The following is a 26125-nucleotide window of genomic DNA, read 5'->3' on the forward strand; positions in this document are numbered from 1 at the left end:
CAACAGACCACAGTAGAACAGGTGAACTTCAGGGTTGACTCTGCCACCAGCTGGCTGGGTAATACTGGGCAAGTCGCTAACCTACTGGGGCTTCAGATTCCTCGTGGTTGAAGTGGAAATAATCTGTCTCACAAGTTTTTATTACGAGGAGTAAACGAAACACGGCACGTGGGATTACTTTATCAAACTATATTCTTAGACACATACGTGTACATGTGTGTGTGTGTAATCTTTCTAACTAGAAGCAGAATCTTTCTAACTAGCGCCTGCTCCCCGCTAAACTGGACCAGACCCCGCACAAGTGTGAAATGAGATGAAGTTAATTCCCTACCCGCTCCCTGTTTCCCACCGTCTAAGGGAGCCTGGATTTTTTCCACCACTAACACACCAGTGTGTGTCTCGCAGCTCCTCTCCTCTGCCATTCCCACGGCTTGCAGGCTTACCAACCAGGGAGCACCATCCTTGCTCATTTTTGTAATGAGATAAACTGGGCTGTGCACCTGCCACTGCCGTGACCTGGACACCCTGTCACTGGTGTCACACCTCCGCTGGCTCATTAGCTGTAGGTGATATTCCATCACTTGGTCATATTTCCCAGACTTCAACCTGTCTTTGTCCATTTCCCTTTTGTTTCCTAATAAATCTGTATCCTTGTTAATAGTTATTACTCCTAACACAGAAAATAGTCAGCTTTTCCTAGTAGCAAAAGCGCTCATCCAAGCAGCTCTGGGATCAAGCCTGGGTGGCCTTTTGTGTAAAGCTAATACCTATTTCTGAATTATCACGAATTCCCAGGAAGGCAGCACATCCTGAAGCTAACGGCCCTCTCTCCTAAAACACGACTCATTTAACACAACACACGGCGGTTACTCACCAGCCTGAGGATCCTATACTGTTCCTGCTCATATCCGACAACCCACTAACCTGGTGTTTTGTGGGAAGGAGTTTTGTGACAATTATTCCCCCTGTTTCAGTGAACGTGTTTGGAAGAAGTACTATAGGAGTAATGCCTCATTAATTCCATTTGTTTCTCACATAAAAACGGAGACGGTTTTAAAATATGCTAATGAAAGACAAGTGATACTGCACTTTTTTAGGAAATAGACTCAAGCTTTAAGGAATATTCATAAATTGCCAAAAAAAAAAGAAAAAAGCTGCGCACAATGTATTAGGATGTCAGCTAACAGGTGCAAGGAGTTGGGTGCTTTAGAGAATGGCCGGAATATCAGATTTCCTGATCAAAAAGGCTCTATGCATCCAAACACGTATTTCAAGAAGAGCAATAATGAAAATGTCTCAAAAAGAAAACATGTAAAGCACCCACAGGTGTAAAGCAGGGGACGGTAAGGACAGAGTGCGGGACAAGAAGACAGCTTACAGGCTCAGCCGCTAAACCACCAGTCCCCAGGCTACCTAAGAAATTCATTCATGCCTAACACCAGGAACATGTAATTAACCTCCGCTAACTGAGATGTGGGGTAACCAGACCACGGGTCTCAGGGCTGCATCTCAAGTCATCCGGGACTGGCGGTAACTGTGAGCCACTGACTACCCACTCATAAGGAAAACCCAGAGACAGGCACGTTGGGACTGGAAGGAGAAGGACTGACACAAGGAAACAAAGGCCTGCCAATTTCTGCGGCTACTGACACAACACATCAGCCAGAAAACACTGAGCTCCGCCTACACAGAGGACGCCACCCAGGATGGATAACGCACGGGTGCAGAACACGGTCAAGGACCCCGTGGGGCTTGGCTGACATAAACCGCAGTGGCCTCCACGAGACCACACAGGCTGTCCTCCAAGCCCGAGAGGGGCCGCACTCACCTGGTGCCGGGAGAAGAGCCGCACGGCCTCCAGCTGGTGGAACACAGGGTGGTGCTGGGCGTCGATCTGGTCACGCCGGTACACGTCGCCCACCACCAAGAAGGCATCTAGCCCCGCGCGCAGCAGGTCCCACTGGTGCGCGGACGTGTGCGCGCGCAGCATGTGGGTCGCGTTCAGGTAATAGCTGTCGCCCTTCTTCCGGCTGGGGTGGTCGGCCGGGACGAGCAGGCTGTCGAAGTTCTGCCAGGTGGTGACCACCGGGGAGAGGTCGTCGTAGACAGAGAAGAGAGGCGTCCCCGAGCGGCCCACGTACTGCGCGTAGAAGTGCTGCTTCACCCTCTCCTTGATCAGCCACAGCGGGTGATGCGGCCGGTTGTGCAGGTTCCTGCCGACCCTGGACAGGACCTTGCGGGACAGGTTGCTGTAGCCATCCTGGGGGTAGGACTTGCCCAGCAGCTCCACCGTGCCGCCCGGGGCCCCGAGGGCTCCTCGGGTGGCGGGCTCCGGGGCAGCGGGCCTCGCGCCCGAGGCCTGATGCTCAGGGCCTCGGCAGACCCCGCTGGCCTTCCTCGCCAGGTGGACGCGCACCTGGGCAGCTCTCCTGAGAGCCCAGCAAACCATCGCAGCAACTCCTTTCACGGGTTCTGGAAAGAGCACACACATAAGCACCCGTCATGTTTCACTCTGCAGAAAGTAAGGGGGGGGCAGGAGGGCCCTGTCTCCCACCAGCTCCCCACCACCCTACTGATGTCTGCCTCCCCCTCCGCCACTCAGAGAGAAAAGCCAGTTAAGGAAATCTGCCCAGAGAGGCTTATACCCTCTGCTCCACATCAAGAGAATCACAGACGTCATGCTTAGATCCCTAATCTCTAGCTCTCCTCCCCTGACATTTAGATCCATGAGTGTAAAGAAAATTTCCCTTATCAGGTCACATCATGTCCCAGACCCCACACGCTGAATAAAACTATCAACGTGATGACTTTTTCTTTTTTAATTTATTTTATTTATTTTTTTTGTTTTGTTTTTGGCTGCGTGCGGGCTCTAGTTGCGGTGAGCGGGGGCTACTCTTCGTTGCGGTGCGTGGGCTTCTCACTGCAGTGGCTTCTCTTGTTGTGGAGCATGGGCTCTCGGTGCGCGGGCTTCAGTAGTTGTGGTACGCGGGTTCAGTAGTTGTGGCTCGCAGGCTCTAGAGCGCAGGCTCAGTAGTTGTGGCTCGCGGGCTTAGTTGCTCCACGCATGTGGGATCTTCCCAGACCAGGGCTCAAACCTGTGTCCCCTGCATTGGCAGGTGGATTCTTCACCACTGCGCCACCAGGGAAGTCCCACGACTTTCTTTTATTCTGACTACTTTTGGGGGTCTCATTCCTTAAAGGAAGCCCATGATTACGTCCATGTCTCTGAAGGATGGAAGGAGAATGTCTGAAACGCCATCCTGCCCATTTCACCCTCGTAACCACCAAGCTCTGCTCACTCCTGACAACATGTGACTTCTGATTAGTTCACCATATTACAGGATGACATGAGCAAAGCTTTTCTTTTGGATGTTTCCAATAAAATACACCAATTTAGGTAATCGCTATTTTTATGTGATTTTTTAAAAATAAAAATGAAAAACTTAAGGAAATATTACACAGAGTGATAGACTATACCAGTGGACAGCTGAAATTATTTTTATAGATGCAAATCTTTTCTGTCCTCACATCTGGTCATGTCACTTAAACTTAATACCATTGCAGGATCCCATCAATTACATGTCTCTTTTGTAAAAGAGCAACTTTCTACTGGGCACCCACAGGAAACCAGGAGCAGGCCTAAACTCACTTGGGAAGAGACGCAGAGCAGCCAGGACACAGCGTATTGACCAGATCATCTTTTTAATGCCCAGAATTTAATAAGAAGAGGACCAGATTTCACAGCTGGAACTCACTCATAGGCTGTTCACATCAAAAATGAGGTGACAAAGATCCAGGTATAGCGGCCCAAACTCTAAGGTACAGGGAGTGTTAAGACAACACTGAAGGATTCTGGATACTTCTCTGCTGGTCCACGAGCAAGTTTAAATTGACTCGGGGATCTCAGGCATGAAGATCTTTAGAGGTCAAATCCCTAGGTTCATAAAAAATTTACCATGAACTTAAATCTGCCAAATAACATCTTCTAAAACTTGGCATTTTTACCCACTGGGCTACTATAAAGCATAAACCAGGTAGTGATCTGACTTCCAGGACTCTGCAATCATACCAAGAAAATACCTAACTTCATGCTAATAAACTGCATTAGGAGGGAATGACATTGCTCCACGCGACCATCCAAAGCACAGCGGGTATGTACCCAACAGCACAGCCCACCCAGCCTATGGAACCGAGACCTCCCAGATCCGAGTTAAATCACACGTGACACCTGGGGAGAGCCCCTTGGTCTGAGACAGCCGTCACGTTAGAAGCTCTCAAAGAGACCCAGAAACTCTGTGGGTTTATTCATTTATGGCACTATTTTGTCAGAGCTGTTGCGAAAAGTGTTTTTGGCTGCACTTCAGCGGATATCCATCTCCCCCCTCCCCAGTGCTCAGCGGCCTGTCACTGCAGTGGATATAAATTTTAAATATGCCCGTGCCGCCTCCTGCGTCTCAGCACTAAGTCACGCTGGTCGGTTGTCAGCGACCCAGCTCAGCGCCCTTGGCAAGACACAACAAGCATCTCTCCCTTCCAAAGCCATGTGCTGTCACCAAGCTCAGGATTCTTCCAGGGAAGGTGCTCCTGAGGCCGTATTCATGGGCTGCCGACCCCCCTTTTTTCTGTTTCTGCTCCACACATGCCCATGCCCACCTGCACCCCCAGGCTCTGCTCCCACAGAGGTGCCCCATCCACACGTCCTTTCTTGGTCCTCCTGACCACACCCCTAGCTTGCTAAGGAAAGTTTACTTTTCTTGTCCTTGTTTTCAGACTTTTTAATCTATCTGCTCAGCCCTCATCTGTCATTTCTCCCCACCCAAAACAATTTGTTTTTTTTTATTATCATCTCTTACAGAGAGAGAATAATGACTATGCTAGATTTCCCACTGCCATCTGAAAAGTAAATGCCTTTCTTCTTTCCTCTGTCAAGTTTCTCTGTGAGAAAGTCCATCTGGAAAATACAGGAGACCCAGAAAGATAATGCCGACCATGGTCCTGCCTCTATGGAAAGTGGTTTTCCATTTCATCCTTCCAACAACTCTGTGAGGCAAGTATTACTCTTATTATTTTACAAAGAATCTAGGCCTCAATTAGATCTTGTAACTTGCAAAAACTCATACATCTACCTGCGAACAAAGTTCAGAACTCTGAGCAACTCAATTATTTCTCAGTCAAAACAGACCCAAGACTGTTACATTCAAATTACTTCTCTGTAATTACCTATCTTAACTTCTACCTTAACTGAGCAGCTTAGATTATACCTCAATGCATTTTAAATACATGCATGAATAAATCAAAGAAAACACATTCGCTTAGATGGTAGAAATGAAATACCATTCAACTCAGGACCTGCGGGCCAAAACTGCCCATGCCCTGTTTTTGAAAATAACGTTTGGAAGAACCCAGTGATGCCCATTTGTTTACATATTGTCTGTGGAGGCTTTTCCACTACAAAGTCAGAGCTGAATAGTCGACTGTACCGCCCTCAAGGCCTAAAATACTTATTATCTTGTCCTTTACAGAAAAAGTTTGCTGAGCCCTGTTTTAGCTTAACTCACTGAAAAGTTCTTCCACATTACTAAGAATACCTTCTGGTCACAAATATATGTGGATTATAGAGCCGCTGAAAGTAACAAATGTACAAATGTGAATATTAAATGTGTTAACTTTGGCACAGAAGCGATAGTGAGACAGACCGTGAAAAGAGTCAGTACAACATCACGGGCAAAGGCCACACTGAGCAGAGACACCCATGCGCTGTAACCCTAGGCCGGCCCCTTGGGCACTCTGTGTAATATCCTTGGACACAGCATTTGACGTTTTTCGGACCTCAAGCTTCTCATGTATAGATACAGAAAATAATACCTACCTCATAGTAAAAGGATTACACCGCATCCTGTTCATAATGCACTCAACTCATTGTCTAGTACGTAAGACACAAGATAAGTTGAATTAAAGGTTAAAAATGGCCCATAGACTTCTAGAGACCAGGTAACAGAGAAAGCAATACCACTGAGACAGAGAACATGGGATGAATTTTATTTGTTTGTTTGTCCAAATGATTTCCACATGTGTGTCTTTGGTTCGAGAGGGAAACGACTTTGGACGTGTTGAAGTTAAGTACGGGTGACAGAGCCATCTTACAATTTCTAGGACCCAGTCTGAGGTTTGCAAATAAGGTAAGAGCTCAGTACTAGCAATGGAGACCTTGGGATTTGTTTGTATAGAGGTAAGAGTTAATGTCGTAAGCATGTATAAGAACCCATTGGAAAGTGAGAGTAACAGCAGAAATGGGCAAAAGACAGAGCTCTTGGCAATTATCCTCTTTAAGAAGGATATATAAAGAGTAAAAGAACCAAAGGGTTCTCACAGAACCTAGGACAGGAAGTTTCTAGAAGGAAACCAAGGTTATTTGTGAACCAAGTGCCGCTGTATATACAATTCTTAATATGCTGTATTATTACCAACTGTCTGTCTTCCTGCTAGACTAAGTGGTTCTTGAGAGTAGAAGACACACAACCCCTCTCTTTCCCAAATGACCGCGCACTCAGAGGCTAGCACTACACCTGACACCAGGCAGAAGAGGAAGGGAGAAGAGAAAGTGGGAAAACAAAAAAGGATGGAAAGGAAATTGGCCAACAGGATCAAATGTAGCAAAGATGTTAGGCAGGGGGCAAAGTAAAGAACTATTTGACAAGACGACCATCAACAGGGCAATTTCAATGGCTGGGTGAAGACAGAAGTCACATTAAAATGGGTTTACATGAATGGAACATATAAAAATGAAGGAGGTTACCAATGAGAAAATGGATTAAAAATACCTTAAAACTTCTGAGACCAAAAGAAAGGAAGTTAAGGGCACTTTCAATAGATGACCCCGATCTCCCAAGGAAAGCTTTAGACTTATAAAGAAAAATATTCTGTACAATCTCAACATTCACCAAGTAAATGTTATTTTGTCTGTTAGAATGAATGAATTTTGCAGCGGTTTAAACAGTCCTTCCTTCAATCTCCCTCAGGCTTGTGTGTAAAGGAGAAACTAATTAGTGGTAATTTCTCTAAAGCACAGTTAGCTTACCGAAAGGGCCATGGTACCCAAATGTGACCCACATGTGGTTACGGCCACGCAAAAGAGATCAGGTGCGTCCCATTAATCTGCAGAGACAGGGCTGAAACAGCATCTACCCAGAAAAATGAAGCTGGGCCCAGTCAACACACAGCTTATATACTGTACTGGACTAAACGATGGCAGGGAAACAGCCAATTTCCATTAACTTTTGCTCAAAAAGAGCGGGCAAAGAGTGTTTCTGTTCCTGCTGAATGCAAAGAAAATGTCTCTAAAAAGGCCGTTCCCTGTGTCACTGGTGCAGCCTTTCTGGGCAGCCATCTAGCACTAGCAAGAGACTCAAACCTGTTCATACCCTTTGGCACGGTAACTACCCTTCAAGGAATTATCACAAGAAATAATGCAAATTAAGACAGAAGTGAAACACAAAGAAGTTTCATTACAGTGTGATTTATAATACAGAAAAATTACAAACAACATAAACTTTCCCCAGAGAGGGGGATATTAAGTAAATTATAGTAGAACCATACAGTAAAACATTGTTTAGTCATAAAGTATAATGGTCGCAAAGAGCTTTAATGACATAACTACATACTGACAAAGTGATAAATAGAATATAAAAATGTATGATATGATCTTAACTATGTAAATATATATATATACACATATATATATATATAAATACACACTTACTATATTTAGAAACCGTGGAAGAACTATGTAAGATTCAATGGCTATAATCCCTGGTCCTTATTTTCTACTTTTATAGTTCTAAATTTTCTAAATGGACATCTATTACAATTTTTATTAAACCTGTTATTTTGAAATAGTTGAATTATTGTAAGAAAAAGTTATTTAAAAATATGGCGAGTTGAGTTCTAGCCATTTTAAGAGGTTGTTTTAAACCCACTTATAATTGTATCAAGAATAATGCCAATATATGGACATATATACACTACCAAATGTAAAATAGATAGCTAGTGGGAAGCAGCCGCATAGCACAGGGAGATCAGCTCGGTGCTTTGTGACCATCTAGAGGGGTGGGATAGGGAGGGTGGGAAGGAGACGCAAGAGGGAGGAGATATGGGGATATATGTATATGTATAGCTGGTTCACTTTGTTATACAGCAGAAACTAACACACCATTGTAAAGCAATTATACTCCAATAAAGGTGTTAAAAAGCAATAACAAAAAAACAAACAAACAAAAGAATAATGCCAATATAAACGTAACGCTGCTGTAGTTTAATTAACTGCATTCAGTGACCAGGTAAGAGATTACTTTTAACAACACAGGTGTCCACTTCGGAAGGAAATGCACAACGTGAGAGCTGTGAGTTTCAGTTTTATCTGAGGACTTACTGAGGACTGTGGTCCAGGAGACATTCTCTCAAGTGACTCTGAGAAACTGCTTCTAAGAAGCAGAGGGAGAAGCCAATATATACGCAATTTTGGTGAAGGGGTACGTGCAGTCAAGCATACATCTCGCTACAAGGTTACCACTAGTCACAAAGAATATTATTTCAGTTAATGAACTTTAAGTGCTTTTCTAAGTAAGGGAAGATGCAAGAATACAGTTCATAAAAAATTTCACCTGGGGGCTTCCCTGGTGACGCAGTGGTTGAGAATCTGCCTGCTAATGCAGGGGACACGGGTTCGAGCCCTGGTCTGGGAAGATCCCACATGCCGCGGAGCAACTAGGCCCGTGAGCCACAACTACTGAGCCTGCGCGTCTGGAGCCTGTGCTCCGCAACGGGAGAGGCCCGCGCACCGCGATGAAGAGCGGCCCCCGCTTGTCACAACTAGAGAAAGCCCTCGCACTGAAACCAAGACCCAACACAGCCAAAAATAAATAAATAAATACTATGACTTGCTGAGGTTCAGATGATGGTTAGCATTAAAAAAAAATTTCTCCTGAAATATTTCTAACTATCTAAGGGCCGAGAGGCCCAAAATATTGTCTGTTTTCCCGGCACACAGAGTGCTTCATTCTGACCTTCACTCTGAATTCCCTCCAGGGTGTACTGTATTGTAATTTTTTTTTGGCTGCATGGCATGTGGAATTTTCCCTGACCAGAGATCGAACCCATGCCCCCTGCACTGGGAGCGTGGAGCCTTAACCACTGGACAGGTCAGCAACTGCAGTGGCTAATGACATGATACTTGTAGAACAGGACGGTGGGCAACATTCTTCGTTTTCCACAGATGAAATGCTTGGCATATAAAAAACTTCTTTGCCTTTCCAAATTCCTTTCCCTAGCTATAAATCAACTGTCAGAAGCACAATGCCAATCAGTCAATGCTTTTTTCCCCGAAGACATTCAGATTTTCTAGGAAATTGATAATACTGGCTCTTATGCCAAACAGATGTTTCTCAATGATACCCGTTAATGAAATCTTTAATACACGTTAAAGCTAAAACGTTACACTTTTAGTAAGGAAAAATCTTTCTTATTTCTAAGGAAAATAGTCACTAAAGTTTAGTTCAGTCTAAGCTACTACCTATGCTACATGCGCAGCTCATTGTACAGGGCTGCAAGAGGACTTCAGAAAAGTACAACAGCATGGCTATCACCGCGGTGGTCGTCAGCCGCAAACTGGGCATCTGATGATGGGCCTGGAACATCATTCTCAAATGACGCCCCCCCACCCCGCACATGGCCTTTAGAAAGGCTCGTTTGGAGATACACCAGAAATACATCTACGCGTGGAACAACTCCTACAGAGCATCTACTGAACGCTGGCAGAAGACCTCAGACCTCCCAAAAGGCAAGAAACCCCCCACGTACCTGGGTAGGGCAAAAGAAAAAACTAAACAGAGACAAAAGGACAGGGACGGGTCCTGCACCAGCGGGAGAGAGCTGTGAAGGAGGAAAAGTGTCCACACACTAGGAAGCCCCTTCGCGGATGGAGACTTCGGGAGGCGGAGTGGGGGAGCTTGGGAGCCGCGGAGGAGAGCACAGCAACAGGGGTGCGGAGGGCAAAGCGGACAGATTCCAGCGCAGAGGATCAGGCCGACCGGAACTCGCCAGCCGAGAGGCTTCTCTGCTCGCCCGCCGGGGCGGGCGGGACTGGGAGCTGAGGCTCCGGCTTTTGTCGGAGCGCCGGGAGAGGACTGAGGTTGGCGGCGTGAACACAGCCTGCAGGGCGTTAGTGCACCGCGGCTGGCCGGGAGAGAGTCCGGGGAGAAGTCTGGAACTGCCGAAGAGGCAAGAGACTTTTACGTCCCTCTTTGTTTCCTGGTGCACGAGGAGAGGGGATTAAGAACGCTGCTTGAGGGAGCTCCGGGGATGGGCGCGAGCCGCGGCTAAAAGTGCGGAGCCCAGAGACAGGCATGAGACGCTAGGGCCGCTGCTGCCGCCACCGGGAGGCCTGTGTGCGAACACAGGTCACTAGCCACACGCCCTTCCGGGGAGCCTGTGCAGCCCGCCACTGCCAGGGTCCGGGGATCCAGGGACAACTCCCCCGGGAGAACGCACAGGCGCGCCTCAGGCTGCAACGTCTCGCCGGCCTCTGCCGCCGCAGGCCCGCCCCACACTCCGTGCCCCTCCCTACCCCCGGGCCTGAGTGAGCCAGAGCCTCCGAATCAGCGGCTCCTTTAACCCCGTCCTGTCTGAGCAAAGAACAGACGCCCTCCGGCGACCTACACGCACAGGCGGGGCTAAATCCAAAGCTGAGCCCCTGGGAGCTGTGAGAACAAAGAAGAGAAAGGGAAATCTCTCCCAGCAGCCTCAGAAGCAGCGGATTAAAGCTCCACAATCAACTTGATATACCCTGCATCTGTGGAATACCTGAATAGACAACGAATCATCCCAAATTAAGGAGCCCTGTGGATGAAAGGCGCTTGGTGCTGCAGCCAGGAGTCAGTGCTGTGCCTCTGAGGTGGGAGAGCCAACTTCAGGACACTGATACACAAGAGACCTCCCAGCTGCACATAATATCAAACAGCAAAAATCTCCGAGAGATCTCCATCTCAATGCCAGCACCCAGCTTCACTCAACGACCAGCAAGCTACAGTGCTGGACATCCTATGCCAAACAACTAGCAAGACAGGAACACAACCCCACCCATTAGCAGAGAGGCGGCCCAAAATCATAATAAGTCTACAGACACCCCAAAACACACCACCAGACGTGGACCTGCCCACCAGAAAGACAAGATCTAGCCTCATCCACCAGAACACAGGCACTAGTACCCTCCACCAGGAAGCCTACACAACCCACTGAACCAACCTTAGCCACTGGGGACAGACACAAAAAACAACAGGAACTACGAACCTTCAGCCTGCAAAAAAGGAGACCCCAAACACAGTAAGATAAGCAAAATGAAAAGACAGAAAAACACACCACAAATGAAGGAGCAAGATAAAAACCCATCAGACCTAACAAATGAGAGGAAATAGGCAGTCTACCTGAAAAAGAATTCAGAATAATGATAGTAAGGTTGATCCGAAATCTTGGAGATAGAATGGACAATAGAATGGACAAAATGCAAGAATCAGTTAACAAGGACCTAGAAGAACTAAAGATGAAACAAGCAACGATGAACAACACAATAAATGAAATTAAAAGTACTCTAGATGGGATCAATAGCAGAATAACTGAGGCAGAAGAACGGATAAGTGACCTGGAAGATAAAATAGTGGAAATAACTACTGCAGAGCAGAATAAAGAAAAAAGAATGAAAAGAACTGAGGACAGTCTCAGAGACCTCTGGGACAACATTAAACGTACCAACATTCGAATTATAGGGGTTCCAGAAGAAGAAGAGAAAAAGAAAGGGACTGAGAAAATATTTGAAGAGATTATAGTTGAAAACTTCCCTAATATGGGAAAGGAAATAGTTAATCAAGTCCAGGAAGCACAGAGAGTCCCATACAGGATAAATCCAAGGAGAAATACGCCAAGACACATATTAATCAAACTGTCAAAAATTAAATACAAAGAAAACATATTAAAAGCAGCAAGGGAAAAACAACAAATAACACACAAAGGAATCCCCATAAGGTTAACAGCTGATCTTTCAGCAGAAACTCTGCAAGCCAGAAGGGAGTGGCAGGACATATTGAAAGTGTTGAAGGAGAAAAACCTGCAACCAAGATTACTCTACCCAGCAAGGATCTCATTCAGATTTGATGGAGAAATTAAAACCTTTACAGACAAGCAAAAGCTGAGAGAGTTCAGCACCACCAAACCAGCTCTACAACAACTGCTAAAGGAACTTCTCTAGGCAAGAAACACAAAAGAAGGAAAAGACCTACAATAACAAACCCAAAACAATTAAGAAAATGGGAATGGGAACACACATATCGATAATTACCTTAAATGTAAATGGACTAAATGCTCCCACCAAAAGACACAGATTGGCTGAATGGATACAGAAACAAGACCCATATATTTGCTGTCCACAAGAGACCCACTTCAGACCTAGAGACACATACAGACTGAAAGTAAGGGGATGGAAAAAGGTATTTCATGCAAATGGAAACCAAAAGAAAGCTGGAGTAGCAATTCTCATATCAGACAAAATAGACTTTAAAACAAAGACTATTAGAAGAGACAAAGAAGGACACTACATAATGATCAAGGGATCGATCCAAGAGGAAGCTATAACAATTGTAAATATTTATGCACCCAACATAGGTGCACCTCAATACATAAGGCAAATACTGACAACCATAAAAGGGGAAATCGACAGTAACACATTCATAGTAGGGGACTTCAACACCCCACTTTCACCAATGGACAGATCATCCAAAATGAAAATAAATAAGGAAACACAAGCTTTAAATGATACATTAAATGAGATGGAGTTAATTGATATTTATAGGACATTCCATCCAAAAACAACAGAATACACATTTTTCTCAAGTGCTCATGGAACATACTCCAGGATAGATCATATCTTGGGTCACAAATCAAGCCTTGGTAAATTTAAGAAAATTGAAATTGTATCAAGTATCTTTTCCGACCACAACGCTATGAGACTCGATATCAATCACAGGAGAAGATCTGTAAAAAATACAAACACATGGAGGCTAAACAATACACTACTTAATAACGAAGTGATCACTGAAGAAATCAAAGGGGAAATCAAAAAATACCTAGAAACAAATGACAATGGAGACACGACGACTCAAAATCTATGGGATGCAGCAAAAGCAGTTCTAAGAGGGAAGTTTATAGCAATACAATCTTACCTTAAGAAACAGGAAACATCTCGAATAAACAACCTAACCTTGCACCTAAAGCAATTAGAGAAAGAAGAACAAAAAAACCCCAAAGTTAGCAGGAGGAAAGAAATCATAAAAATCAGATCAGAAATAAATGAAAAAGAAATGAAGGAAACGATAGCAAAGATCAATAAAACTAAAAGCTGGTTCTTTGAAAGGATAAACAAAATTGATAAACCATTAGCCAGACTCATCAAGAAAAAAAGGGAGAAGACTCAAATCAATAGAATTAGAAATGAAAAAGGAGAAGTAACAACTGACACTGCAGAAATACAAAAGATCATGAGAGATTACTACAAGCAACTCTATGCCAATAAAATGGACAACCTGGAAGAAATGGACAAATTCTTAGAAATGCACAACCTGCCAAGACAGAATCAGGAAGAAATAGAAAACATGAACAGACCAATCACAAGCACTGAAATTGAAACTGTGATTAAAAATCTTTCAACAAGCAAAAGCCCAGGATCAGATGGCCCCACAGGCAAATTCTATCAAACATTTAGAGAAGAGCTATCACCTATCCTTCTCAGACTCTTCCAAAATATAGCAGAGGGAGGAACACTCCCCAACTCATTCTACGAGGCCACCATCACCCTGATACCAAAACCAGACAAGGATGTCACAAAGAAAGAAAACTACAGGCCAATATCACTGATGAACATAGATGCAAAAATCCTCAACAAAATACTAGCAAACAGAATCCAACAGCACATTAAACGGATCATACACCATGATCAAGTGGGGTTTATTCCAGGAATGCAAGGATTCTTCAATATACGCAAATCAATCAACGTGATACACCATATTAACAAATTGAAGGAGAAAAACCATATGATCATCTCAATAGATGCAGAGAAAGCTTTTGACAAAATTCAACACCCATTTATGATAAAAACCCTGCAGAAAGTAGGCATAGAGGGAACTTTCCTCAACATAATAAAGGCCATATATGACAAACCCACAGCCAACATCGTCCTCAATGGTGAAAAACTGAAAGCATTTCCACTAAGATCAGGAACAAGACAAGGTTGCCCACTCTCACCACTCTTATTCAACATAGTTTTGGAAGTTTTAGCCACAGCAATCAGAGAAGAAAAGGAAATAAAAGGAATCCAAATCGGAAAAGAAGAAGTAAAGCTGTCACTGTTTGCAGATGACATGATACTATACATACAGAATCCTAAAGATGCTACCAGAAAACTACTAGAGCTAATCAATGAATTTGGTAAAGTAGCAGGATACAAAATTAATGCACAGAAATCTCTGGCATTCCTATACACTAAGGATGAAAAATCTGAAAGTGAAATCAAGAAAACACTCCCATTTACCATTGCAACAAAAAGAATAAAATACCTAGGAATAAACCTACCTAAGGAGACAAAAGACCTGTATGCAGAAAATTATAAGACACTGATGAAAGAAATTAAAAATGATACAAATAGATGGAGAGATATACCATGTTCTTGGATTGGAAGAATCAACATTGTGAAAATGACTCTACTACCCAAAGCAATCTACAGATTCAATGCAATCCCTATGAAACTACCACTGGCATTTTTCACAGAACTAGAACAAAAAATCTCACAATTTGTATGGAAACACAAAAGACCCCGAATAGCCAAAGCAATCTTGAGAACGAAAAATGGAGCTGGAGGAATCAGGCTTCCTGACTTCAGACTATACTACAAAGCTACAGTAATCAAGACAGTATGGTACTGGCACAAAAACAGAAATATAGATCAATGGAACAGGATAGAAAGCCCAGAGATAAACCCACGCACATATGGTCACCTTATCTTTGACAAAGGAGGCAGAAATGTACAGTGGAGAAAGGACAGCCTATTCAATAAGTGGTGCTGGGAAAACTGGACAGCTACATGTAAAAGTATGAGATTAGATCACTCCCTAACACCATACACAAAAATAAGCTCAAAATGGATTAAAGACCTAAATGTAAGGCCAGAAACTATCAAACTCTTAGAGGAAAACATAGGCAGAACACTCTATGACATAAATCACAGCAAGATCCTTTTTGACCCACCTCCTAGAGAAATGGAAATAAAAACAAAAGTAAACAAATGGGACCTAATGAAACTTAAAAGCTTTTGCGCAGCAAAGGAAACCATAAAGAAGACCAAAAGACAACCCTCAGAATGGGAGAAAATATTTGCAAATGAAGCAACTGACAAAGGATTAATCTCCAAAATTTATAAGCAGCTCATGCAGCTTAATAACAAAAGAACAAACAACCCAATCCAAAAATGGGCAGAAGACCTAAATAGACATTTCTCCAAAGAAGATATACAGAGTGCCAACAAACACATGAAAGAATGCTCAACATCACTAATCATTAGAGAAATGCAAATCAAAACTACAATGAGATATCATCTCACACCAGTCAGAATGGCCATCATCAAAAAATCTAGAAACAATAAATGCTGGAGAGGGTGTGGAGAAAAGGGAACCCTCTTACACTGTTGGTGGGAATGTAAATTGATACAGCCACTGTGGAGAACAGTATGGAGGTTCCTTAAAAAGCTACAAATAGAACTACCATATGACCCAGCAATCCCACTACTGGGCATATACCCTGAGAAAACCATAATTCAAAAAGAGTCATGTACCAAAATGTTCATTGCAGCTCTATTTACAATAGCCCAGAGATGGAAACAACCTAAGTGTCCATCATCGGATGAATGGATAAAGAAGATGTGGCACATATATACAATGGAATATTACTCAGCCATAAAAAGAGACGAAATTGAGCTATTTGTAATGAGGTGGATAGACCTAGAGTCTGTCATACAGAGTGAAGTAAGTCAGAAAGAGAGAGACAAATACCGTATGCTAACACATATATATGGAATTTAAGAAAAAAAAATGTCATGAAAAACCTAGGGGTGAAACAGGAATAAAGACACAGACTTACTAGAGAATGGACTTGAGGCTATGGGGAGGGGGAAGGGTAAACGGTGACAAAGCAATAAAGAGGCATGGACATGTATACACTACCAAACGTAAGGTAGATAGCTAGTGGGAAGCAGCCGCATAGCACAGGGAGATCAGCTTGGTGCTTTGTGACCGCCTGGAGGGGTGGGATAGGGAGGGTGGGAGGGAGGGTGACGCAAGCAGGAAGAGATATGGGAACATATGTGTATATATAACTGATTCATTTTGTTGTGAAGCTGAAACTAACATACCATTGTAAAGCAATTATGCTCCAATAAAGATGTTTAAAAAAAAAAAAGAAAGGCTCGTTTGTCTCCTGACACTTTAATATGGGTTTCTACCCTCATTAACATAAACTCAGGGGTAGTAGAAAAGGGCTTGTTCTATGAATAACAACAGACACATTTTTCAGGAACTGAGAACAAAACTGACATCATAACAGAAGAATGCCCCTATGCGTTACAGATTACAGTCAGGAGGGTTTTAGGAGCTCCGTGCTAGGAACAATGGAAGAAGACCACAGATATATTCCTTACTGTAAATCCCACTATCACACCTACATTCATGACGTCACCCTCATCCTCATCACTACTCTCCTCACGCTTGTCTGAATTTAATACCATTCCAGCAATTCCGCCTTCATTCAAGGAATGCACAAAGAGGTGCAACATTACCAAATTCAGCTTTTATTCAACTTATTTACTACACTGGCGGATCAACTTCCAGCAGAAGAGAAATGTGGATAGTCTCTTCGTTAGTGACACGAAATCCTTCAATGTCTTCTCTGCGGGTTCACAGTCAAACCTCACTGTGGTCCAAGGTCAGCGCCAAGCATTTCCTAGTGTTGATTTATCAGCCTCATTTCCAGCATTAGCAGCTGCAGAAATAGCATTTCAAGGCTGAGTTCTTTCAGGTCTTGGAACTTCGGGAATCCGTTAATTACAGCAAGCAGTTTTATTTTACTGTGTGATGACTGTATACTTGTTCTTCAGGGACATAAAATTCCTTGGTCACCAGGCTCCGTTACAGATGTCACGCTGTTGAGTAGGCAAATGTCAAAAATACTACTTTTCACAAGAAGTTGAAAAGTAAGGCTGTAAGCAACCTTAGGCAGGAAAGAGCTCTCTACGGGGAAGAGGCCCTTTTGACCTGTCCCTAACCTTAAATCAGGCACCCCCATGCTCTACTCACCGCAGGTCCTAGCACACCTTTCAAATCTTTTGACCACACAATACCTTGCCTAACCTGTTGGTTCTTTCCGTAGATCAGAGGACTAGAAATGAAGAATAATTAATTAACAGATGATGAGATCTCTCCCCTAGCTTCCGTTTCAGTAATCTCACGAACAAACTTATGTGAACGAAATAGCATCTAAAGAAAAATCACAAGTCAACAAGCCTGCACACAAGCCTGCAGACAGTGGGGGATGGTGATGACTGTGACCCACCGTCTCAACGATTAACTGACATTACTTCCCTTTAAAAACTTTCATGGCCGAGCAGAATATTTATTCAGATATGGCTTTGGGTGAACACAACCACCTTTCCTGCCCCCTCTTGGCTTCCTTCCCAGGACACACACCATGTTTCACTTCTCAGGCACCTACCTGTTAAGGAGAGACCCTAGGATTTTGGGTCCTTCCATAAATAGCATTTTCTTTAATTCTGCTGTATCAATATGGGTACGTTAACAGGCTTTCTGGAATTTTAATTATATGACAAAACAGTAACTGGGTTCAATTAAAGTGTTTTCACCTCTCCTAACTCATAGGTGACATTAATCAGAAGGGAAATGTAATTTAAGACGGTGGCGAAATAAAATATATCACGTTATGTTAGTAGAAGCCAGCTCTGAATTCAGGAAAATCTATATCAAAATATTTATACATTTTAGAGAAACAGAGAAGATTAGGCTACATAATGTTTATATAACCTAAACCAAAGGAGTTAAAGAAGCCAAGAGTGCAGCTGAAACTTGGTCAAATAGGGCAAAGGTCTTACAAGCCCAGGCCCGGTCCTGATGGCCCGGCCAGAGTCCTGTCCTCAGGAGAGCGGAACCATGAGGAAAAGGGCCACGTGCACATGAAGCCAGTCCTCAGAGACGAGGCCACACATTACCTGGCTAGCTCTACCTTGGAGAATAACTAGGGGGTTATTCCGGGAGGGGTCTTGTGCAATACACAATGAATAAGACCACCGAGAGTCCAGTCTGGATGTGCAGAAGAACAGAAGATATTGTTTCTACAAACACTTTAACTAACTGGGCACCAGGAAAACTTATCTCCTGCTGGCTTGGTTGAAGTCAATATAAATTACCTAGATGTTTAACATAGAAATAGTCACACTTTTCGTGCCAAATGAACCTAGTGGTAACCATCTGTGGACATATACATCTCTCCCACTAGAAAAAAGCCAATAGAGGGTCAAATGGACACTGTGCTTTGAAATCAGTACCTTGCAGTAACATGAAATGCCTAGGAGAATGTTTTAACACACTAAATGTGTGTTACTAAGTGTTTTAGTGTTTTAACACACTAAATGAGTGGATACTAAGAGCGTCCCATACTCTTTCCTTGAGTTTTGTCCATTTGGACACAATTATCATTTTTCCCAGCATCTGGTGTGCCTAATTCCTAGCTATGATTGTGGGCACTGATACCAACAACTTTGCTTTTGTACTTTGGGTACTTTAACACTGAAGAGAATAAAGTATACATAAACTCTTTCCTCTAAAGATTTACCACGGAGATGCATTTTTCTGATTGATTCAGGAGCACGTAAGTAACAAAAGGGAAGCCCCCAAGGCAGAAAGCTGTAGCTCCAGAAAGCAGGAGGGACTACTGCTCAGAAATACCAGCAGCCCTTTACCATTCACAAATGCTCTTACTTCGCGCAAACGAACGCAGTTCTTCCCTCCAGTGACTACTTATCCACCATCAGTTTCAGCAACGTATTTAAGGCATGGCTTAAAGCCACCAGCACAAAATTGGCACTGGACTTTGCGGCCAGGGGCACATGGCTTCCACAGGTTGACAAGGCCCAGCTGCTGTATAAATGAGCACAGCACTCGTCAACACAGTGACGCGAGAACCTGGCAGCCCCGCTCAGAGGGCAGGCCCGACAAGGGACAGGGCTAGGGCCAACCGATCAGAGACCCCGAGAAAGCTCCTGCCACCACAGCCTTCTTCGGTAATAGGCACCTTTTGTGTAGATAATGTCTCTGATTAAAATTAAGTCTAAGGGGGAAAAAAAATTAAGTCTAAGGGGGAAAAAAGGAGTGAGGAAAGCAATTCTACAGACGATCATTATGTGAATATACAAGGCCATGTTCCCATTCAGAAGAGATGTCTTTTCATCACTGTAATTCAGTGGAGAAATGACAAGCAGTACCATTCTCTGCTCATAAATGCCGTGTTTTCAAGAATGAGAGATTGGAAAGTGTTCTGTCGTGCTGGAAACTTCTTAATTATTCAAGAATGGAGGAGTACTCAAGAGAAAAATCTCTTATGATGGACACAGAAACAAATGGAAAAACACAACTTTTTAAAGGTTTTTAAAAACACAAATCACTGTACTCAGTTCCAAGAGAAATCAGTTTTGCTGTCATAAGTCAAAAGGTTAAAATCTGTAATTAAGCAAATGCATGAGGGAATGACTGCAGACAAAAGATCCTACAAAATTAACTTGAAGGCTGGTTAATAAGTATCTAAAGATGTCACCATATTTGGAATTGTAGTTAGACTCCCAACCACTCTTTCACAAATTTTCACTTAAGAAAAATATCATGAGTTAAAATTAAGTTCATGTTACCAATACCCATTAGTATGAATGAATACTTCCCTAAATATGCCAGGGAAAAAATTCCTCTCATGCATATAAAAAATAATACACACAAACACTATAAAACAAATATACCAAACTCTTCCTTAATGCTCTTTAGCATCTCATCAAAGTCAAGTGAAACATCAAAACTGCTGGCTAATCTCAACTTAGGTCAACCTACTAGTCATCATTTATTTTTGTTTCTAATGAAAGGTATTTACAGTCCTTCCACATATTACACATTTGGAGAATGACAGCAAAATTAATTATCCACTAAATTCAGCATTTAAAATAATGTGTAATAACCCTACTGATGTACGTGTACAGAATAGTCTTTAAATAAAAAATACTCAGCTAATGAAAAAGACTAAAGTGTTCGCCCAGAAATACTTAGCAAGCCGAATGGCTACGGCAAGTAAAATTAAAACTTGTTTTAAACCAACTCACTACACTGCATATTAAAAACTATTTTAGGTAATTAGAAATATTACTGTTACATAGAAGACGTAGCCTCCAGGTGAAAAATTCTGCTCTCCTAAATATTCTAAATAAAATGATTTTATCTAAGGTCCTCCAAATAAAGTCGCTGCATATAAAATCCTGGAGTCTTGGCTACAGTGGAAGAAAGTCTCTCTAGCACACACAGGCTTCGCCAGCCCTTAGCTCCACAATTATTTGTTTGTTTGTTTCTGTATTTATTTATTTTTACATGTTATTGAAGTATAGTTGGTAGCTCCATAATTATTAAGTAGACGCTGATAGCCTGAAACACTACCTACAAATGGTGACATAACATCACCTCCTCTCCGAAGCCTTTTCTTTATTCTTCTTTCATTTAATCCTCTTGACAGCACTATGACAGACATAAACTCATGTGCCCAGTGCTGTGCCTGCCAACTGAAGACTGCATCAGGGTCCAAGCCCAGGCCGTCTGCCTCTCACCCGGTCCCAGGCCGCCCCTGCCATTTCCACTGCTTGTCCTTTCCTGATAAACACCAGCCAACTTTGCTTTTTCCAACAGATACAGTCCTGAGAAGCTCCTCGCGAGATTTCTTTTCAAACCGAAACACATCTTCCCATTGACATGATCCGTAATTCCAGAGATGTTTTACCTCTATGAAACCAGGTCTTACCCTTCACACTCTGCTCAGGCGGAACTGACCCATCTCTTCTTTCTTCCCCAAAAGCACATAAAACACTCACTGCACCCACCAATCAGGATGCTGCTCCAGCTGTTAGATCTTAAGCTACTGGAGGACAGGGACAATGCTTCTGTCCTTAAAAAGAATGTTTCCCAAGTCAAACAAGTAAACGCCACTAGGAATATCCATGTTGTATATTTCCATATCACTGTTTCACTAAGAGAAGACACTACTCCATAACTCACAGTGATATTTCAACTGCCTGATCCTCTCCCCACAGCAGACCTAATGATAAAAGTCAAAGCACAGCACTGAGGTTCACTCAGCAAGTCATTTACAAGGGTGGAAATCAAACAACACTCCTTAATTCTTAATGCAGAGAAGGCTGTCGTGCGCCTGCTAAGTCATACTCTGAACATCGTGGCGAGATGGCAGAAGAGTGAAATTCAGGCCTACATGCCAGGTTCCATCCGCCCTAATCAGCCACCATCAGTCCTGACTATATTGTGCTCTCTGCTAAAATCCCCTGTAAAACACACAGTTCTGCATTTTTCTGTAAGTTTTGTAAGTTTTAAGGATTAGCTAGTACATGAAAGCATTGAATTCAAATTGCAAAATATCTGGGTCATGAAAACAGTGAAAATAATACACAGTCAATTCTCATTTTTCAAAGTAGTTCTGATCTAGAACATCCCTGAGAACACCGAATCAATGGACACTGAACCACTGCTCCTCAGGGAGAGAGACTTAGTGTCCTGAGAGGCCCTGCTCACATTTTTGCCGAGTAATCAGTACATAACCTTGGCTTATGTGTCTTTCTGTTTAAAGACGTCTTATGTAATATATACAGCTGATTCATTAACACTGACCTCACAGCCAACTGCACCGTAGCTCACGCCTGAACCTAGTTCATCTCACACACGCATTTTCCCCACAAGGCATGTCACAGCCTTCCTGCTCTCAGGGACACTAGACAGCGCTTCAGCACTAGGCCTGCGGGCCACTGAAACAGCAAAATCACCCCCAAAAAGCACAAAAACACAAAAAACACGGCACTAAATAGATGGCAAAAAAGATACTTATTTACGTAGGAGCTGAAATGAGAACGCAGACCACCCGCTTGTCTGACCTCAGCTGGGAACACGTGGGTAGGAGACTCTGATTTGTGACGTTCTGCGCATGTCCTCAAATGACCATGAAAGCCCCAGGAGTGCTGATTTTGAGGTTATAAATAAATTCTAGCAACTAGGCAAATTCACAAATACAAAATTGGTCAATAATAAAGACTGCATGTATGTCAAGAAATTACTAACAGTCGATGCCGCCAAGGAGGGGAAGTGGGTGGCTGGGAGACAGAGGTAGGAGAGAAACTCTTTAACTATACAGTGTCATATAACCTTTTGAATTTTGTAGGGTGTGTGTGACAGAGAGGAATTTATGACCTATGCTCAGGAAAAGAGCATTAAGTTCATTAGTAATCTAAAAGAAAAGTAAAACTAAGCTTTGGGTTCCAATAGTAAAACGATAACCAAATAAAATTAAGAATAAGAAAGAATGAAAGTAGAAACAAATGAATTCAAAAATGGAAGAATCACAAATATTTGGAGTTTCTCTGCATTGAAGAAACTGAGAGCAGACTCTCATAGGGGGGAATGGCACAGAGGATTATGTATTTGAAAGCAAAAATATCCCATGACCTTAGGTTCCCTTAGGAGGGGGCTATGGGGAGGATGATACAAAATGAAGATATTTTGGAAATAATTACGTAGTAAGCAATGAGCTTTACATGTAAGTTAATTATAGGAAATTCACACTTATGATTTTAAACAACACTGAAGATGATTTTATGTAGGACAGTGGCACTCAAAGTGTGGTCCCAGGACCAGCTGCACCAACATCACTAGAGAAGCTGTTAGAAGTAAGGCTCTGACCCCACCCCTGATCCAGGTAATAGGGACTTGGGGTGGGGCCGACAGGCTTCAGGGCGATTCTGATGCCAGGAAAGGCTGGAGAACCACCGGTACAGAAATACCATGAAATGTTACTATAGCATTTAACAGAGGCGATAAACAAAATTTAAACTTTTCTCAATGACAGTGGTCATCCTTTGGAAAGGCTACGGCTATTCTGGGCCATCATACAGTTTTCTGTTGTTTTTAAATTTGTTTTTGCCTCCTTCTTGGATTTCCACTGGCCAGCAGATCCTCTACCACTGTAAGAGCAGTACTGAAAGCTCTGCCACCCTCTGTGAACCTGAGGCTTCCACTCTGCTGTAAGCTGCGCGGAAGCAAAACAATTCAGCGCATTAGAACTGAATACCAAGTGTAAATAAGGCTGGGTGCAGACCTAAGGAATAAAGTGCCTGGTCTGAGTGCAGAAGGATGGAAACGGCCTTTTCTTATTCCCAGACCTGGACTGCACACCAGAAGGATGACATGGGTAGAAAATTACTCCCTGGATACGATGCAGATGCTAATTTACCGAGGTGTGGAAAATATCCTATTGCTTAGACTGGAATATATGTCTGTTACCGTTGTTACAAAAATTCACTTAAAGGAAAAGCAAAGCCACAAAGAGGAAGCGCTCAGAAGCCTGCTTCCAGGCTCCCTGGGCTGCACTCCCTCACAGCGGCTCCAGCAGTAGGAAGGACGGCGCCCTCTGTGGCTAGTTAGGGAAGTATTTAAATATTTCCGAAAACCTTAAAACTCCAAAGTCAGAGGGAGCTTCGAGAGGAGTTAGCCCAACCACAGCATTTGGCAGAGGGGAAAACGAGGTCCAGAGACGCCCTCTCCGCAGGGACCAGGCCCCCTGACCTCCACAGGTCACCCAGTGCCCGCTCATGGCCCCACCTGCATCTTCCTTCACACCAAGAAAGCACCAGCACGGTGGCAAGCAAGTACCTGAGCAGAGTGGGCATTACATACTTGCATTATTTTTATTTTAGATTTTAAAGATCAATGTTAATCTTCTGAAAGACGAGCTTTACTTTTTTTAAGGCTTCCCCCCAGAAATCAAAGTTACCTTCAAAGAACATCCTGACAGTTGATGATCTACCTTACAAGTGGAAAAAAACAAAAGCTGTTTTCAAATTTTTATTGCCAGAGATTTAGTCTGTTAGGCATGGTGTCCTTGACTTTTTATAGAGATTGTGAAAGTGTACTGCCTCTAAATGACTGAATAGCGCAAAACAAAAACAGTGAGAATTCCCATTTGGAAACAGCCTGAGGACCCAAGTCTAAAGGGCTTGTGAAATAAAATACTTTACAGTTAAATTAACTTAAAAAGGAGGGGGCAGTCCTAGTGTTATGGGACTGAGCCCTTAACTGGTGGGATCTGGGATTATCTCCGGGTACTCAGTGCCAGAATTGAGTTACATTGTAGGACACCCAGCTGGTGTCTGAGAACCACTTACTGGTGTGGGGAAAACCTTCACACATTTGGGGACCAGAAGTGTCAGAAGTGAAGTAAAGTAGACACACAGGATAAACAAGCACGCAGAAAGGACGAACTGGGTTTTTCCCTACATCAGAAGGAAGGAAAAAACTGAGAGTCTTTGCTTTACACCATGGTGTGGACGTGCAACAGTTTGTTTGACCATGCATACTCCCTTGGAAGGACGGCTGGTGGATTCTACTATGAACATTGGTGTATAAATTCTTATGTGAGCATATGTTTTCATTTCTCCAGGGTAAACAGCCCAAGAATGCATAGCTAGGTCACATGGTGGCTGAATATTTAGTTTCATAAGGAACTGCCAAACTGGTTCCCAGAGTTGCTGTATCTTTTACTTCCCACAACAATGTATGAGGGATCTAGTTTCTCTACAACCTTACCAGCACTTGGGGTTGTCACTATTTTTCATTTTAGCCGTTTTGATAGGTATGTAGTGATATCTCTTTGTGGTTTAAATATTCATTTCCCTAATGAGTAATGATGGCGAGCATCTTTTCATGTGCTTACTTACCATGTGCAGATCTTCTTGGTGAAATGTCCATTCATGCTATTTTCCCTTTTCTAATTGCACTATTTTCTGTTTCTTTGTTTTACTGTTGAATTTCGAAAATTCTGTATATTTTAGATGCTGTTCCTTTTTCAAATACGTAGTTTGCAAATATTTTTTCCCGGTCTCAAAACTTATCTTTTTCATCCTCTTAACAGGGTCTTTAGCATAGTAAAGGTCTGTATTTGAAGGTCCAACTTATCAATTCTTTTCTCTTATGAATCATGCTTTGGGTGTCAAGTCTAAGAACTATTTGCCAAGCCCTACATCCTAAAAATTTTCTCCTATGTTTTTTTCTAAAAGATTTATAGTTTTACATTTAAGTTCATGATTCATCTTGAGTTAATTTTTATATAAGGTGTGAGAGTTAAGCCAAAGTTCACCGTTTTGCCAATGGACGTCCAATTGTTCCCACACCATTTTTTGAAAAGCCTACCCTTCCTCCATTAAATTGCTTTTCCTAGATTCTCTATTCTGTGTCTGTCCCTCCACCAATACCATTCTGCCTTAGTTTACTGTAGCTCTTGCAGGCTTTCGTAACAATCGCTCCACTGATTTTATTCTTTCTCAAAATTATTTAACTATTCTAGGACCTGTGCCTTTCCATATAAACTTTGTTTTATTTAATTTTTTATAAATTTATTTATGTATTTATTATTTTTGGATGCATTGGGTCTTCGTTGCTGCATGCGGGCTTTCTCTAGAGCAGGGGCTACTCTTCGTTGCAGTGCGCGGGCTTCTCATTGTGCTGGCTTCTCGTGCCACAGAGCACGGGCTCTAGGCACATGGGCTTCAGTAGTTGTGGCACACGGGCTCAGTAGTTGTGGCTCACGGGCCCTAGAGTGCAGACTCAGTAGTTGTGGCGCATGGGCTTAGTTGCTCCGCTGCATGTGGGATCTTCCTGGCCCAGGG

The 26125-nt window shown here is 43.0% G+C and overlaps 1 protein-coding gene across 5 annotated transcripts in view; it reads right to left on the minus strand.

Annotated features, from left to right (window-relative positions):
• The window catches only part of FARS2 (phenylalanyl-tRNA synthetase 2, mitochondrial), a 396095-nt gene that overhangs the window by 312071 nt on the left and 57899 nt on the right, over positions 1-26125 (minus strand). For 4 of the 5 annotated variants that reach the window (XM_049715578.1, XM_049715577.1, XM_049715576.1 and 1 more), the window contains one exon: positions 1829-2472. The exons of the other annotated variant lie outside the window; for it this stretch is intronic. In XM_049715578.1, coding sequence (XP_049571535.1) covers positions 1829-2449 — 621 coding nt within the window. In that variant the 5' untranslated portion in view covers positions 2450-2472. Of the gene's footprint in view, positions 1-1828; positions 2473-26125 lie in introns of those variants that run through there. 5 annotated transcript variants of the gene reach the window in all.

Source organism: Orcinus orca, chromosome 10 (genome assembly GCF_937001465.1).
Source record: "Orcinus orca chromosome 10, mOrcOrc1.1, whole genome shotgun sequence".
Lineage (NCBI taxonomy): Eukaryota > Metazoa > Chordata > Mammalia > Artiodactyla > Delphinidae > Orcinus > Orcinus orca.